The following is a 17,841-nucleotide window of genomic DNA, read 5'->3' as shown; positions in this document are numbered from 1 at the left end:
AAATAATTCGTTCCAAATTCTGATTACAGACAATATGAAGACAGAAAGCGGAAAATAAGAAAAGGTTTAATGAAACACCAGAGGAATTGGTACCAGCAGAACTCAGTGCAAAAGATACATTTTGAATTCAGGTTTTTTATCGTATTGCAGACGTACTAGTCATAGAAAAGAAAACAACGTGCTGCATACAGTACATTGCATGCTACCTTCAGTTTTCTTATACATAAATGTATGTCAAAAGAAGAAATTCGATCCAAAGCCACAGCATTAGTCAACACCTACTCGTCTGACTTAGAAATAGACTTCGTTGATGAATATCAACGAAGCACTATACAAGGACAAAACGTGGGTCACAGAATTAATAAAGGCACAAATAAAAGATAAACTGATTACTAGTTTCCCAAACATACACATAGCTTTAAGAATTTATCTATCCATAATTGGATCGAATGCTGAAGGATTGCACTCATTTTCAAAACTTAAGCAGATCAAGAACTGTGTACACCAACTATGAGCCAAGATCACTTATCGTCGTTGGCACTTCTATGTATCGAGAAATATTACTTATCATATGGACTTTGAGGACGTTATTAAAGATCCTGCTACAACGAGAAGCTGAAGCAAGAAACTTTTGTAATCTTAAGAAATAACTTGATACGGAAGTTATATAAAGAAACTCAGAGATAATACTCGATACTGAAAAAAAAATTAAAAAAATACATATATATGTATATATATATATATATATAGTGTTATAACTGCATTGGGTTCTAATTTTGTACTGAAATTGAATTTTATTGAAATTAAATCTAAATCATGTCTCAGACCAGAGCAGCAAAGCAAAAGGCTCAAACTAATGGGAGTGCTATGACTCAGGGAAGAACTGAAGAGGGGGGGACAGTTGCCTTCTGAATCTTGCTTGATGTTCGTGGAGCAATCAGGTACGGGACATGATATTGCCAAGGGGAATGTCTTTGTATGTGTGTATACGCGCGATGTAAGGGGTGTGAGGAAATCAGGCGACAACTCAGCATTGTTATGGGCCTATATGAGAGCTTAAAGGACAGGGTGGATGCCCTCAAAGGATCTAAATTGAGGGGCCCATCAAGCTCTCGGCTGCCCACATCAACACCACTTCAACATCACAACAGGGCCACCCTTTGGCCAATCAGCCAAAGGGTGGCCCTGTTGCTCACCAAGAAAGGATTAAGTTCTGCAAATTGCAGTGTCTGAAGACTAGGCACCTGCGTGGCGATCTGATCAAATTTCTGCAAACACAACAATGGTTTGAGCTTGCTCAAACCATTGTTGTGTTTGCAGAAATTTGACTTTAGCCAGTTTGTGGTTGATTGCTGGAACAAACTTGCATGGTCGTTTTGGACATTGATAGCTTAAATAAATTCAAGGAAGAACTTGTTGTTGTTGTTATTTGGTTTTTAGGAGCATTAGCAACTAAGGCCATATTGCTCCGGTGCGGTGGTCATTCCCTGACCTTTCCGCATCCTCCGTATTTGGTGGTGACGGGCTCGAACCCTGGTCTAATCAAGAAGCGTGTGCTACGCACTGCTGCTCCTTCCCACCTGGCTACGGAGGCGCCTTCAAGGAAGAACTGGACAAACTTTTGGAGTAAGCGGATGGATGAAATCAGATTTTTTTTTTTTAATGATACAAAAAAAGCAAGTGGTATAAACTTGCTTTCTTGCATACTTTCTTGCATGCTTCTGCTAATGCTAATGGTGAGGTGACAAGGAGGTTCATACTCAATGTGGCTATGGCATCCCCCAAATCACCTCCCTGGTTTACTCCTGGACTGTATATGACCTTCCTATTCACGTGTATCTTTCAAGGCCAATTTGGCTGATCTTCATCTGCTGATGACCCATACTGCAACTTCAGTGCATTCAAAGATTGGAGACATTTATTATATGAGCGAACAATCTATGACTACCAAGGAAACATATTTATTTCTAGGATTTCCACTCCCTTCCACTTGACTATGAACACCTCTTTGTTACTGAGGAGGAATACTACAAAGTCCTCACACAGCATACACAATCCATATTTGAAATCAGAAGGAACAATAACAGGCAAACACTGTTCATGCCCCACCCCCCTCAGGCATTTTGAACTGCTAATAATAATTTTACTCTGTATTGTTGTTCTCACTACATTAGCATTAGTAGAGGCATTTGATGCAAGAAAGCAAGCTTATGCAGCATCAGCCAAAAAAAAAAAAAAAAAACCACTTCCACTTCACCCCTCTGTTCGTTCAAAATACATGTCCAGCTGAGCCTTAAACTTATTTAGGCTATCAACTTCCACGACAAGGGATGGAAGTCTGTTCCACCAACCAACGACTCGCTGGCTAAAGGCAAATTTCCGCACGTCTATCCTACATCTGTCTTTCCTCAATTTGAATTTATGCCCTCTCAGGTGATTATTCTGAGCGAGAGGAAGAATCCCATGAGCATTGAGCATGCTCAAACCATTCAATGCTTTATACACCTCTATCAGATCACCTCGCTGGTGCCTAGTCTCCAGACACTGTAATTTGCAAAACTTAAGCCTTTCTTCATAAGAGCACCCCTTTGTTCCATTCACTAATCTTGTTGCCCTTCTCTGTACTCATTCCAGCAGCTCTACATCCTTCTTGAAATGAGGCCTCCAGACCTGTATACAGTACTCTAGGTGTGACCTGACCATTGCCTTATACAAGGGAATACACTAGGCTGATCTGTTCTCGCAGACATGACTCCACTGAATTTGCAACTTTATTCCGCTTGACCTTGGGGTTCTGTTTAGTGTGAATGTTGTGTGCCACTCAAAGTGAGATTGACAAAGGCTGAATGCATGGCTGCAGGCAGAGGCAGACTTGATCAAAAATTCTTACCAGGGAAAACTTGTAGCAGCCCCATACTAGTGTTTATGGCCATATTATGAGGTGTGTGTGTGTGGGGGGGGAAGCAAGATTACAAATAACTAGACTATATAACTGCACTTACTATGATTTTCTTAATAATGTACTTTCTTATTACGCTTTTTGCACATTTAGTTTTCATATATTAGTCAACAAATATTGGAAGTCAGAATGAAATATTCAAAATCACACTGGCTTCCATCGGCCTCTGACCTCAAACCCACCGGGATTTCCCCGATAAGTCTTATGGCCAGTCTGCCTCTGGCTGCAGGTGTTCTGAAAATGATTGAGTGAGATGAGAAATTGTTTTATGTTCGTGTGTGAGAGATGAATAATACATATTCTTTCATTCTGCACTCTCACTTGAGGAACAATAAGAGTGCAAAATGAAAGAATATGAATGTGAAATAAACTCATGTGTGTGTGTCCCTGCTGAAAACTGCAGGTGAGTGTACCAGGTGGATAAATGTGGGAGTTTGAATGCCTTTTGTGTGGTGTTCTGACTGTTTCTATATGTTCCTATATGTGAGCAAAATTCCCCCCTGTCATATAAGCTGGTTCTGTCCTTGATTTCTGCCTGGGCCCTCATGCTTAGAATTATAATTAAAAATTTACTGGCTAAGCATTAAAATAAGTTATACAGTGTTCTCTTCTACCAGGTGCTATTTTATCTTTGTCCTGGGGTGTTTCGATTCCTCCCCTTTCAGCTCCTATATCTGAATTGTATTAAATCAGTGGTTCTCAACCTTTTTTTTGCTCATGGCCCACCATTCACCTCTGTGGCCCCACCCCTCATATTGTTTAATTATAATAAATATAATATTTATAATAAATATGTACTTTGTCAACTGCAGATTCAAGGAAAAACTGGACAAACCTTTGCAGCAAATGGATAGGTGAAATGGGAAGTTTTCTGGGTTCTTTTTTTTTCCCTTTGGCTGATGCTGTATAAGCTGGCTTTCTTGCATAATATATCATTAGTGATGCTAATTGTTCACACAAAAATAAGTGTACAACACTATCTTCATCGAGAAACTGACCAGTGCACAAGGAAGCTTGAAATGTAATAGAGTAGATGCAAGCCAAAAGTTTCTAGCCTAGCCACATGAAAACCAATGAGTTAGTGTCACAAGTTTTTGTACATTGTGCTTTTGTGTAATTGTTGTTTAAGTGTGTTCTTGTTGAGTATGCTTTGTGATTTTTGCAGCTGAGTAAAGTGGCAATCTTTAAGGAACAGCAAATTTACATCAGATTTTGTCATAAAACTTTAGAAAACATCTTTGTGGAATTTCAGAATGCTTAAACAAGCATTTAGTGATGAGAATGTTGATAAAGTACATCAAGTCATCCATGAGGACAGACAACATATGATTAACAATATTTGCAACATTCAAGGCCAATCATGTCAATGCGTTTTAACTGAAAATTTACACGTGGTGGACTGCTACACAATTTGTGCTCCATTTGCTAAGTGATGAACAGAAACAGAATTGGTTCTTGTGTGGAGGGACTGGAAAGCACAGGCCAAAAAATGACTCAGACCAGAGCAGCAAAGCAAAAGGCTCAAGCTAATGGGAGTGCTGTGGCTCAGGGGAGAACTGAGGGGGCAGTTGCCCTCTGAATCACAGCCTATTAAAATGCACTACTTGCTTGATGTTTGTGGATTAGTCGGGTACGGGACATGATACTGCCATGGGGGATGTCTTTGTATGTGCGCGATGCAAGGAGTGTAAGGAAATCATGCTACAACTCAGCGTTGTTATTGGCCTATATGAGAGCTTGAAGGACAGGGTGGATGCCCTCGAAGGATTAAAAGTGAGGGGGCCCATCAAGCTCTCAGCTGCCCACACCAATGCCAGACCTTTCACTTGGTCATCACGCGACACAACGGCAGCCCCCAAGGCAGAATGCGCTGATCCCAAAGGAACTAGTAGTTGTTGGTGACTCTATTGTCAGGGAAATGGGAAACATGCTTTGTAAAAAGGATAGTAGTAGTAGTAGTAGTGGCATGTGATGCAAGAAAGCAAATGTATGACCTTATGCAGCATCAGCCAAAGAGAAAAAAAAAAATAAAAAATCACACCATTCCCTCCAAATGCCTGTCCAGTTCCTCCTTAAATTTATTCAACCTATCAACTTCCACAACGACAGATGGAAGTTTGTTCCAGCAATTAACCACTTGCTGGCTAAAGGCAAATTTCCGCACATCTATTCTACATCTGTCTTTTCTTAATTTGAATTTATGCCCCCTTAGGTTCGTAATCTGAACAAGTGGAAGGATCCCATCAGAATTCAGCGTGCTCAACCCATTCAAGGCCTTATATACCTCAATCAGATCACCGCGCAGGTGCCTAGTCTCCAGCCACTGCAATTTGCAGAACTTAAGCCTCTCTTGGTAAGAGGATCCCTTCATTCCCCTCACCAATCTTGTTGCCCTTCTCTGTACACACTCAAGTAAATCTACATCCTTCCTAAAATGAGGCCTCCAGACTTGTACACAGTACCCAAGGCATGGCCTGACCATTGCCTTATACAGAATGATAATCACCTCCTTTTCCCTGCTAGCAAAATTCCTATATATCATTGACAAAACCCCATAACCTGCCCTGGCAGCCTGTCTGCATTGCTCAGAAAACTTCATGTCTGCCTGCACAATTACTCCCAGGTCTTTTTCATTTTCTACCACCTTAAGTGTAGTACCACACAGTTGGTACGTTTCTCTTGGGTTACTTCTACCCATATGCACTACTTTGCTTTTGTCACGGTTAAACCTCAGTTCCCACTTCTTAGCCCATCTGGCCAAATTACCTAGATCCTGTTGCAGTAGCACACTGCCATTACTGTCATTAACAACCCTGCCAACCTTTGTACCATCTGCAAACTTCGACATTAAGCCTTATATACCTTCATCAATATCATTGATATATATACAAAACAACAGTGGACCTAACACCGAACCCTGCGGGACTCCACTAATAACATTAGTCCAAGAAGAGCAGCACCCATTGATTACCACATTCTGTCTTCTCGCACTTAACCATCCTTTTACCTTAATACCATTCTGCTCCAATTTGTACAATAGTCTTCCATGTGCAACAGTGTCAAAAGCTTTCCTGAAATCCAAATATATGATATCAAAATTATTTTTTGCATCCAGTTCCTTTGTAACCACATCATAATATCCTATCAGATTTGTCAGACAAAACTTTCACTTAACAAACCCATGCTGTGTCTGAATTATTGCTGCAGTCTTGTCTAGATGATCCTGCAATGCATCTTTAACCAGCGACTCCATTATTTTACCCGGAACAGAAGTTAAACTAACTGGTCTGTAATTACTCGTGTCACCCTTCGATACCCCCCTTTGTGAATTGGGGGATACATTTGCACATCTCCAGTCCGTGGGAACCTCCCCTGAGTCCAAGGATGCTCTCATAATTATGGCTAAGGGTTTGCTTAGTTGCTTTGCCGCCTCCTTTAATATAACTGGATAGATCCCATCCACCCCAGGTGCTTTCACGTTTAACTTCAACAATTTCTCTTCCACTCTCAGTTATTACAAAATCATTAAGTATCTTGCTACAATTTGATAACCTTCTGCCATTTTCAAACCTTAATAATTCCTCGTGTGAATGTAGATGCAAAATACTCATTCAGTTTGTTTGCTATCTGAGCAGTATCATCAACAGTCGAACCATCGATGTCAAGTGGACCAATCAGATTCATCCCCTTCCTTTTAGAGTTTCTATAAGTAAAGAAATATTGCTGTTTTTCTTAGCATCTTTTGGCAAGGATTTCTCGTAATCTGCCTTTGCCTGCCGAACCTCCTTTGTGACCTGATTTCAGATTTACTTATATCTGCCATAGGCTTCTGAGTTGCTTGATAATTTATATGCATCCCATGCATTTTTCTTCTCTGTTACGAGTCTCATTAGTTCATTTGACAACCATTTAGGCCTAAACCTTGAACAATATTTCTTAATAGGTATGAAACTTTTAGTAGCTTCCACGATTAATTCCTTGAATGCTTCCCACTTAGAATTTACTGTTGGTAACTTGGTAACATCGTCAGTTGATCCCACTGTACAGAATTAAAACACTGTCTGAGACCACTGTACTCGCCTTTACGGAAGCAAAAACCCTATCCTTTACCCCTGATGGTAATTAAATCTTTAAGTAAATCCCACTTCAGTACACTGTGATCACTGCCACCTAGTGGTTCTTTTATCTGCAAATTCCTAATACATGAATGATCACTGCTGATAACCAGATCAAGAGTTTTACTTTGTCTGGTTGCCTCTCGAACATGCTGCTGCAAAATACAATCATCCAATAAATCCACAAAAGTCTGACTAGTGTGTGAGTGCCCAACCCACAAGTTCCAGTCAATATCTGGGAAGTTAAAATCCCCCATAATAAGACATTCCGATTTACTAGCCCACTCTATTTCTCTGTACAATAGGTGGAACAGGACCTGGGTATGTCTGCCAGGGGCAAAGGTTGATGATGTTGTAGAGCGGATATCATCTTTTAAGGGCACAAAAGGTTATATAATTGTATACGTTGGCACTAATGATATTAAGAGTAGGAGACCGGCGAAATTGCTTAACAAGTACAGGTCACTGTTGTAAAAAAGCCGTGAATTAGGGTTGAATTTCAAAGCGTCTGCAATTCTGCCCAGACACGATAGGAGGGAGTATATGATGAGAGCCCTGTCGATCAATTCGTCCCTGGAAAGATTGGGCAAGGCTCGAGGGGTAGAATTTTTTTCAGCCTGGTCTGTACTTGTTAGCAGGAGACACTGCTTCTACAGGGATGGGATACACTTAAATAGAAAGGGTGCAAGAATTTTTTCTGATGCTATCGAGGCAGTGTTAGGTGGGTCAGAAAACTGCTAGATTGGGGGGATACAAGGACTAATAGATTAACAGTAGCCACTGGCAGAGGTGAAAGTGATTCTTGCACTGCTTCTGTTGTTATGAGATCCAGCCTGAAAAATAAGATGCAGGATATTTCAGAGATTGCTGGGAATCATTGGGGAACAAGTAAACACATGGGTTGTGTTAGGGTAGCTAAGAAAAAGAAAAGGTGAATGTATACTTGCGTGTACACAAGGAGTTTAGTAAATAAATTTGATGAATTTGAAGTATTGCTCAAAACATCAAAGGCAGATATTGTGGGGATTTCAGAGACATGGTGTCACACAGGTGTAAGGAATGCAGAACTGGAATTTGGGGAGTACAATGTCTACAGAAAGGATAGACAGGATAGGAAGGGAGGAGGGCTTATGCTATTAGTTAAGAAATACATAAAATCCAAGGAAGTGAAGCCAGTCGACATTGCTGGACAGTGCAGTGTCGAGTCAGTTTGGTGTGACATAATCATTGGGAGATCAAAATTGAGTGTAGGAGTGTGCTATAGGCCTAATGACTCTGATGAGTATAATAAGAAACTGTACAGGGAAATAGTGGACCAGTAAATCAGAGAGTCTTATAATGGGGGGCTGGTCACTCCCACACTAGCAGGGCTTTTGTGGATTTATTGGATGATTGTTTTCTACATCAGCATGTTCGGGAGGCAACTAGAGGGAGTAATACTCTTGATTTGATTATCAGTAGTGCTTCTTCATGCATTAAGAATCTGCAGGTAAATGAACCACTAGGTGGCAGTGATCACAGTGTGCTGAAGTGGGATTTACCCAAAGAGGTAACTACCATTAGGGGTAAAGAGAAGGGTTATTGCTTTCGTAAAGGCGACTACGATGGACTGAGACAGTATTTAAATTCTATACAGTGGGACCAACTGATGATGCTACCAACAGCAAATTCAAAATGGGAAGCATTCAAAGAACTTATCTTGGAAGCTACTAGGCTTTACATACCAACTAAGAAATATAGTTCAAGGTTTAGGCCTAAGTGGATGTCAGATGAACTAATGAGACATATGGCAGAGTAGAAAAATGCATGGGATACATACAAATTAACACGTGGCACAGAAGCCTATGATAGATACAAGTTGATCTGTAACCAAGTTACAAAGGAAGTTAGGCAGGCGAAGGCAGATTACGAAAAATCTTTGGCAAGGAATGCAAAGAAAAACAGCAAAGAGTTCTTTACTTATGTAAACTCTAGAAGGAAGGGGATGAATCAGATTGGTACACTTGATATCGATGGGTCAACTGTGATGATCCTGCTCAGGTAGCTAACAAACTAAATGAATATTTTGCATCGACCTTCACACATGAGTTATTCAGCGAGGGGAATGCCAGAGGTGTATTCAACTCTGGCAGTAAATTAGAGAATCTTGTAATAACTGAAAGTAAAGTGGAGGAGAAATTTTTGAAGATAAATACAAGAAAGGCAACTGAGGTGGATGGGATCTATCCAGTTATATTAAAAGAGGCAGCAATGGAAGTAAGCAAACCATTAGCCATAGTTATGAGAACTTCCTTGGACTCAGGGGAGGTACCCATGGACTGGAGATGTGCAAATGTGACCCCAATTCACAAAGGAGGATCAAAGGCTGACACAAGTAATCCTTTGAGTTTAACTTCTGTTCCGGGAAAATTAATGGAGGCACTGGTTAAAGGAGCACTGCAGGATCATCTAGACAAGACTTCAGTTATAGCTCGGACACAGCATGGTTTTGTTAAGGGGAAGTCTTGCCTGACCAATTTGATTGGATACTATGATGCAGTCACAAAAGAACTGGATGCAGGAAATAACTTTGATATTATATACTTGGATCTTAGAAAGGCTTTTGATACTGTTGCACATGGAAGACTGCTGCACAAATTGGAGCAGTGTGGCATTGGAGGCAAATTGCTGCTATGGATAAAGGGGTGGTTGAGGGGCAGAAGACAGAGAGTGGTAATCAATGGACACTGCTCATCGTGGACTAATTTTATTAGTGGAGTCCCTCAGGGTTCAGTGTTCCGTCTATTATTGTTTTCTGTATTTATAAATGATATTGATGATGGTATATCAAGCTTAATTTCTAAGTTTGCAGACGATACGAAGGTTGGCAGGGTTGTTACTGACACTATGCTACAGCAACAGGATCTGGAAAGGTTGAGATGGGCTGAGAGGTGGCAAATGAAGTTTAACATTGACAAATGTAAAGTACTACATATGGGAAACAGCAACCCCAGAGCAACGTATCAACTCTGTGGTACTACACTGACAATGGTAGAGAATGAAAGGGACCTGGGGGTGGTTGCGCAGGCAGATATGAAGTTTTCTGTGCAGTGCAGATGGGCTGCAAGAGTAGCTCATGGTGTATTGTCGATGATATATAGGAATTTTTCTAGCAGGGATAAGGAGGCGATTGTTTCCTTGTATAAGGCAATGGTCAGGCCACACCTAGAGTACTGTATACAGGTCTGGAGGCCTCATTTCAAGAAGGATGTAAAGATGCTGGAACAAGTACAGAGAAGGGCAGCAAGATTAGTGAATGGAACAAAGGGGTGCTCTTATGAAGAAAGGCTTAATTTTTGCAAATTACAATGTCTGGAAACTTGGCACCAGCGAGGTGATCTGATAGAGGTTTGAGCATGCTCAATTCTGATGGGATTCTTCCTCTTGCTCAGAATAATCACCTGAGAGGGTTAAATTCAAATTTAAGGAAAGACGGATGTAGTATAGATGCGAGGATATTTGCCTTTAGCCAGCGGGTGGTTGGTTGTTGGAACAGGTAAAACTTATTTAGGCTATCAACTTCCATCTCTTGTTGTGGAAGTTGATAGTCTAAATAAGTTTAAGGCTCAGCTGGACAGGTATTTCGAACGAACAGAGGGGTGAACTTCCACTTCACCCCTCTGTTCTTTTTTATTTATTTATTTATTTTATTTTATTTTTTTTTTTTTTTTTGGCTGATGCTGCATAAGCTTGCTTTCTTGCATCAGATGCCTCTACTCATGCTAATGCTAGCTCATATGAGGGGATTAAAGCTGGGTTTATTGTGATGACACAGAAACAAAGCAGCAGTCCTTCCAGTGGAAAATTGCATCATCTCCACATCCAGAAAAGGCTAAGTAGGTCAGATCAAACATCAAGAGTGTGTGTGAGGAATTATTCATTAGGATTTCCTTCTGCCAGGCCAAACTATAAATCACCAGTTCTGTATCAGGATCTTAAGGTGTTGGAAAGAGGATGTCAGGAGAAAATGCACACTCAGGATTAATTTCTGCATCATGACAATGCACCAATCCTCACAGCTTTGTCAGTTTTTAGCAAAGAACAAAATTGGTGATGGTCACATACACCTCTCCCCCATGACATCTTCATTTTCCCCAAAATGAAAATCCAGTTAAAAGCATGAAGATTTGAAGGCATTTGATTTTTTTTATTCATGATGTTGTCCAACATTTTCTGCGATTCAAGCTGAATCACAGAAAGTGTTGGACAGCATCGTGAAACAGGAGTTTCAGCAAACAGTTGGAGAATCCTAGAATTGACATATAAATCTGGAGGGGCAACTTTGAGGTGGGTAATGCCAATGTGTAACTAACATAAGTCTAAATTAGTTTTACTGCTCCAGTCCAGAAAATTTTGTCTTGGGCCTCATAATATCAAAGTCATTCTTGATATTTTAACAAATCTTCATAGCTGAAAATTTTTTAACATAAAGTTGTGAGTGAAATTAAATTTCTAGTGCAGTGTGAACTTTTAAAAAACCTCCTCTTGTTTCTGAAAAATATCCTGCTTTCTTTTGCCTTCAGTTATCTGAGCTCTAGCTTTACCAACGTCAAAATTTGGTAGCTATGTATGCACATGCATATACACTTCTTAAAAAATGCATATACGATTTTTTGCTATATTAAAAAGAGTTTTTCAGTCAATTTCATCTCTTTGTTGCTATGCTTGTACATATATCAAAAAAAATAGTCATTGTGATTTAAGTACTGAGTTGATATTTAGTATATTTAGTTGTGCTGTGTTTATATAAAGTTTCACAGAGCTCTGGTTTCTTTTCCAGCAATGGTATGCTGCTCAGATAACAATGCTATGCAGCTGGCTAACAGAAAGATTGGACCATGGACTTCATTCTTTCCAGCTGGCTGCACTCTCTCATATTATGAAAGTAAGAATTTCTCATTAATGAATATCTTTTAGTTAGATTACTGCTTTGTACTTTTTCCAACTTCTGCTATGTTACTAACCCTTAATCACCTCATTCTCACCTGTGGTATGGTTTATTATTAAGTGATCACCAGATTATTTCTCTAATAATGCTATGTCAAATGGATACATGAAATTGATTGTTATTGATTTCATATTGAATCATTTTTTTGTATCTGTAATTTACTTAGCTTTCTTATTGCCTTTAATTAGAGGCCATATACATGGTATTTGATAATATTTGGACTGTGCCTCTGGATTGATTCAAAACTTGAAAACAATGAAAAACGTTTAAATAAGCATATGTCTAATTCTCAATGGTTATGGAGCTCTGTTTGAATTTTAAAAAATAACTATGGAACTAATGGCAAAAAAATAATAAAAATAATAAATAAGAATTAGCAGTTGTAGGCCTCCGTAGCCGACTGGGCAGGAGCGAGAGTGCAGTAACACACACTCTTTGAGTATACCGGGGTTCAAGCCCCTGACTGCTGAATATAGTCGATCTGCCAACCCGCACTGGACCAGCATGGCAGATTATGGTCCATTTCCCTCAGCATGAATTGTTGAGGAAGCTTCCATCCTGCAGTGGGTTGATAATGGCTGCACTTACTTTTTTTTTTATACCTAGTTAAATATTTATTCGTACCAGGTACATGTTTGCTGATTCATATTAGTTTTTTGTATGAACTTTTTTTTTTTTTTTTTACTTATTTTGAGGTCTTGAATCGAAGCTGGAAGTACAGCCAACATATTATGAAACACCCTGTATATATACAGCATGCTTTTGAAAGGCCTTATCAAACTTTTGGAGCAGGTTCTGTTGAGAAGAGAGATGAATAAAGTTCGTGTGTACTTGGCGCTGGAGATGCTTCCCTTCCAAGTTATAGCTCATTTTCATTTTTTTTTTTCATAGAAAGAAAGTATGGATGCCTGTCGAGTTAATTAATTATTTATTTATTGAAGTAATTAATAAAAAAACCTCAAGGGGTAGGTTCTCTTAGGTTATCGGACATGTTTTAAAATCCCCAGCATGCTTTCTGAATTTCTTTACAACAATCCATGATCCATTTTTGGAGAATCTGCACATTATGAACTGGGATAGAAAAAATAAGTGTCACTTGAGGTGCCACCATAAGGAAAAATCAAAAATCCAGTGGATTTAAATTAGTACAGCATACAAGCTTACACCTTAGCATTAGTAGAGGCATATGATCCAAGAAAGCAAGCTTATGCAGAATTAGACAAAAAAAAAAAAAATAAAAATAAACCACTCCCATTTCACCACTCCGCTCATTCGAAATACCTGTCCAACTGAGCCTTAAATTTTTTTAGGCTATCAACTTCCACAACAAGGATTGCTCAATAAATTTGATGAATTTGAGGTATTGCTCAAAACATCAAAGGCAGATATTGTTGGGATATCAGAGATGTGGTGTCACACAGATATAAGGGATGCAGAACTGCAATTTGGGGAGCACAACGTCTACAGAAAGGATAGACAGGATAGGAAGGGGGGAGGGGTTATGCTATTAGATTAGTTAAGAAACACATAAAAACCAAAGAAGTGAAGCCAGTCGACATCGCTGAACAGTGCAGTGTTGAGTCAGTTTGGTGTGACATAAGCATTGGGAGATCAAAATTGAGAGTAGGAGTGTGCTATAGGCCTAATGACTCTGATGAGTATAATAAGAAAATGTACAGGGAAATAGAGTGGGCCAGTAAATCAGAGTGTCTTATAATGGGGGATTTTAATTTCCCAGATATTGACTGGAATTTGTGGGTTGGTCACTCACACACTAGCAAGGCTTTTGTGGATTTATTGGATGATTGTTTTCTTCATCATCATGTTCGGGAGGCAACTAGAGGGAGTAATACTCTGGATTTGATTATCAGCAATGATTCTTCATGCATTAAGAATCTGCAGATAAATGAACCACTAGGTGGCAGTGATCACAGTGTGCTGAAATGGGATTTACTCAAAGAGGTAACTATCATTAGGGGTAAAGGGAAGGGTTATTGCTTCCGTAAAGGCGACTATAATGGACTGAGACAGTATTTAAATTCTATACAGTGGGACCAACTGATGATGTTACCAACAACAAATTCAAAATGGGAAGCATTCAAAGAACTTATCTTGGAAGCTACTAGGCTTTACATACCAACTAAGAAATATTGTTCAAGGTTTAGGCCAAAATGGATGTCAGATGGCAGAGAAGAAAAATGCATGGGATACTTACAAATTAACACATGACACAGAAGCCTATGATAGATACAAGTTGATATGCAACCAAGTTACAAAGGAGGTTAGGCAGGCGAAGGCAGATTACGAGAAATCCTTGGCAAGGGATGCAAAGAAAAACAGCAAAGAGTTCTTTACTTATGTAAACTCTAGAAGGAAGGGGATGAATCAGATTGGTCCACTTTATATTGATGGGTCAACTGTTGATAATCCTGCTCAGGTAGCTAACAAACTAAATGAATATTTCGCATCGACATTCACACACATGAGGAGTTATTCAGCGAGGGGAATGCCAGAGGTGTATTCAACTCTAGTAGTAAGCTACAGAATCTTGAAATAACTGGGAGTAAAGTGGAGGAGAAACTGTTGAAGATAAACACAAGAAAGGCACCGGGGTGGATGGGATCTATCCAGTTATATTAAGGAGGCAGCAAAGGAAGTAAGCAAACCCTTAGCCATAATTATGATAGCTTCCTTGGACTCAGGCGAGGTACCCATAGACTGGAAATGTGCAAATGTGACCACAATTCACAAAGGAGGATCAAAGGCTGACACAAGTAATTATAGACCTGTGAGCTTAACTTCTGTTCCAGGAAAATTAATGGAGGCACTGGTTAAAGAAGCACTGCAGGATCATTTAGACAAGACTTCAGTTATAGCTCAGACACAGCATGGTTTTGTTAAGGGGAAGTCTTGCCTGACCAATTTGATTGGATACTATGATGCAGTCACAAAAGAACTGGATGCAGGGAATAACTTTGATATTATATACTTGGACCTTAGAAAGGCTTTTGATACTGTTGCACATGGAAGACTGCTACACAAATTGGAGCAGTGTGACATTGGAGGCAAATTGCTGCTATGGATAAAGGGGTGGTTGAGGGGGAGAAGACAGAGTGGTAATCAATGGACACTGCTCATCGTGGACTAATGTTATTAGTGGAGTCCCTCAGGGCTCAGTGTTGGGTCCATTATTGTTTTCTGTATTTATAAATGATATTGATGATGGTATATCAAGCTTAATGTCCAAGTTTGCAGACGATACAAAGGGTGGCAGGGTTGTCAAGGACACTACTGACACTATGCTGCTGCAACAGGATCTGGAAAGGTTGAGCAGATGGGCTGAGAGGTGGCAAATGAAGTTTAACATTGACAAATGTAAAGTACTACACATGGGAAACAGCAACCCCAGAGCAACGTATCAACTCTGTGGTACTACACTGACAGTGGTAGAGAATGAAAGGGACTTGGGGGTGGTTGTGCAGGCAGATATGAAGTTCTCTGAGCAGTGCAGACGGGCTGCAAGAGTAGCTCATGGACTATTGTCAATGATATACATGAATTTTTCCAGCAGGGATAAGGAGGTGATTATTCCATTGTATAAGGCAATGGTCAGGCCACACCTAGAGTACTGTATACAGGTCTGGAGGCCTCATTTCAAAAAGGATGTAGAGCTGCTGGAACGAGTACAGAGAAGGGCAACAAGATTAGTGAATGAAACAAAGGGGTGCTCTTACGAAGAAAGGCTTAAGTTTTGCAAATTACAGTGTCTGGAGACTAGGCACCAGCAAGGTGATCTGATAGAGGTGTATAAAGCCTTGAATGGTTTAAGCATGCTCAATGCTGATGGGATTCTTCCTCTAACTCAGAAAAATCACCTGAGAGGGCATAAATTCAAATTGAGGAAAGACAGATGTAGGATAGACGTGCGGAAATTTGCCTTTAGCCAGCGGGTGGTTGTTTGGTGGAACAGACTCCCATCCCTTGTGGTGGAGGTTGATAGCCTAAATAAGTTTAAGGCTCAGCTGGACAGGTATTTTAAACAAACAGAAGGGTGAAGTGGAAGTGGGTTTTTTTTTTTTTTTTTGGCTGATGCTGTATAAGCTTGCTTTCTTGCATCAAATGCCTCTACTAATGCTAATGCTAAAGATTTCTCGTAATCTGCCGTCGCCTGCCTAACCTCCTTTCTAACTTGGTTACAGATCAACTTGTATCTATCATAGGCTTCTGTGTCAAGTGTTAATTTGTATGTATCCCATGCATTTTTCTTCTCTGCCACATGTCTCATTATTTCATCTGACATCCATTTAGGCCTAAATCTTGAACAATATTTTTTAGTTGGTATGTAAAGCCTAGTAGCTTCCAAGATAAGTTCTTTGAATGCTTCCCATCTTGAATTTGCTGTTGGTAACATCATCATTTGGTCCCACTGTATAGAATTTAAATACTGTCTCAGTCCATCGTAGTCGCCTTTACGAAAGCAATAACCCTTCCCTTTACCCCTGATGGTAATTACCTCTTTGAGTAAATCCCACTTCAGCACATTGTGATCACTGCCACCTAGTGGTTCATTTATCTGCAGATTTTTAATGCATGAAGAATCACTACTGATAATCAAATCAAGAGTATTACTCCCTCTAGTTGCCTCCTGAACATGCTGATGTAGAAAACAATCATCCAATAAATCCACAAAAGCCTTGCTAGTGTGTGAGTGACCAGCCCCCAAATTCCAGTCAATATCTGGGAAATTAAAATCCCCAATTATAAGACTCTCTGATTTACTGGCCCACTCTATTTCCCTGTACGGTTTCTTATTATACTCATCAGAGTCATTAGGCCTATAGCACACTCCTACTCTCAATTTTGATCTCCGAATGCTTATTTCACACCAAACTGACTCGACACTGCACTGTCCAGCGATGTCGATTGGCTTCACTTCCTTGGTTTTTATGTTTCTTAAATAATAGCATAACCCCTCCTCCCTTCCTATCCTATCTATCCTTTCTGTAGACGTTGTACTCCCCAAATTCCAGTTCTGCATTCCTTATATCTGTGTGACCCCACGTCTCTGATATCTCAACAAAATCTGCCTTTGATGTTTTGAGCAATACCTCAAATTCATCAAATTTATTTACTAAACTCCTAGCATTGGTGTACACGCAAGTATACATGCACCTGTTTCTATTCTTAGCTACCCTAACACGACCCATGTGTTTACTCGTGACGCAATGACTCCCAGTAGTCTCTGAAATATCCTGCATCTTTTTTTCAGGCTTCTGCTCATCCCAATAGAAGCAGTGTAAGAATCTCTTTCACCTCTGCCAGTGACTACTGTTAATCTATTAGTCTTTGTCTCCCCCCCCCAATCTAGCAATTTTCCGACCCACCTTACACTGCCTCGATAGCATCAGCAAATATTATTTATTATTATTATTATTATTATTAGCCATATGGTACAAAGAAGCCTGAGGCTTATGCTGCACCAGCCAAAAAAAAAAAAATTTCCCGAGTTACCCCCGTGTGTGTGTGAGAGAGAGAGGGAGAAGTAGAAAGGCATCACCAAGAAAGAGAAGAATGATGATATTCAGCTCAGGACCCTGGGTTTGCTAAGCCCATACTCACCAGATGTGAGCCCCCGTGGTTAAACACTGTTAAACACCAGTGCTGTAGCACTTTTCTTCTGTAATACATGTCTCAATAGTCAACTGACAGGTGCCTCCATAGCCAGGTGGTCAGGAGCAGCAGCAGTGCGTAGCACATGCTTCTTGATTAGACCGGGGTTC

The 17,841-nt window shown here is 40.0% G+C and overlaps 1 protein-coding gene across 4 annotated transcripts in view; it reads left to right on the top strand.

Moving 5' to 3' along the window:
• Cadps (calcium-dependent secretion activator 1) overlaps window positions 1–17,841 on the top strand; it is a 1,208,856-nt gene that overhangs the window by 1,124,883 nt on the left and 66,132 nt on the right. For all 4 annotated transcript variants that reach the window (XM_090389907.1, XM_090389906.1, XM_090389908.1 and 1 more), the window contains one exon: window positions 11,894–11,998. In XM_090389907.1, the coding sequence (XP_090246033.1) occupies window positions 11,894–11,998 (105 nt within the window). The remainder of the gene's footprint in view (window positions 1–11,893; window positions 11,999–17,841) is intronic.

The sequence above is a fragment of the Mastigoproctus giganteus genome, chromosome 2 (assembly GCF_048544385.1).
Source record: "Mastigoproctus giganteus isolate SK-2022 chromosome 2, ASM4854438v1, whole genome shotgun sequence".
NCBI lineage: Eukaryota > Metazoa > Arthropoda > Arachnida > Uropygi > Thelyphonidae > Mastigoproctus > Mastigoproctus giganteus.
This window is presented reverse-complemented; position numbering and strand designations above follow the sequence as displayed.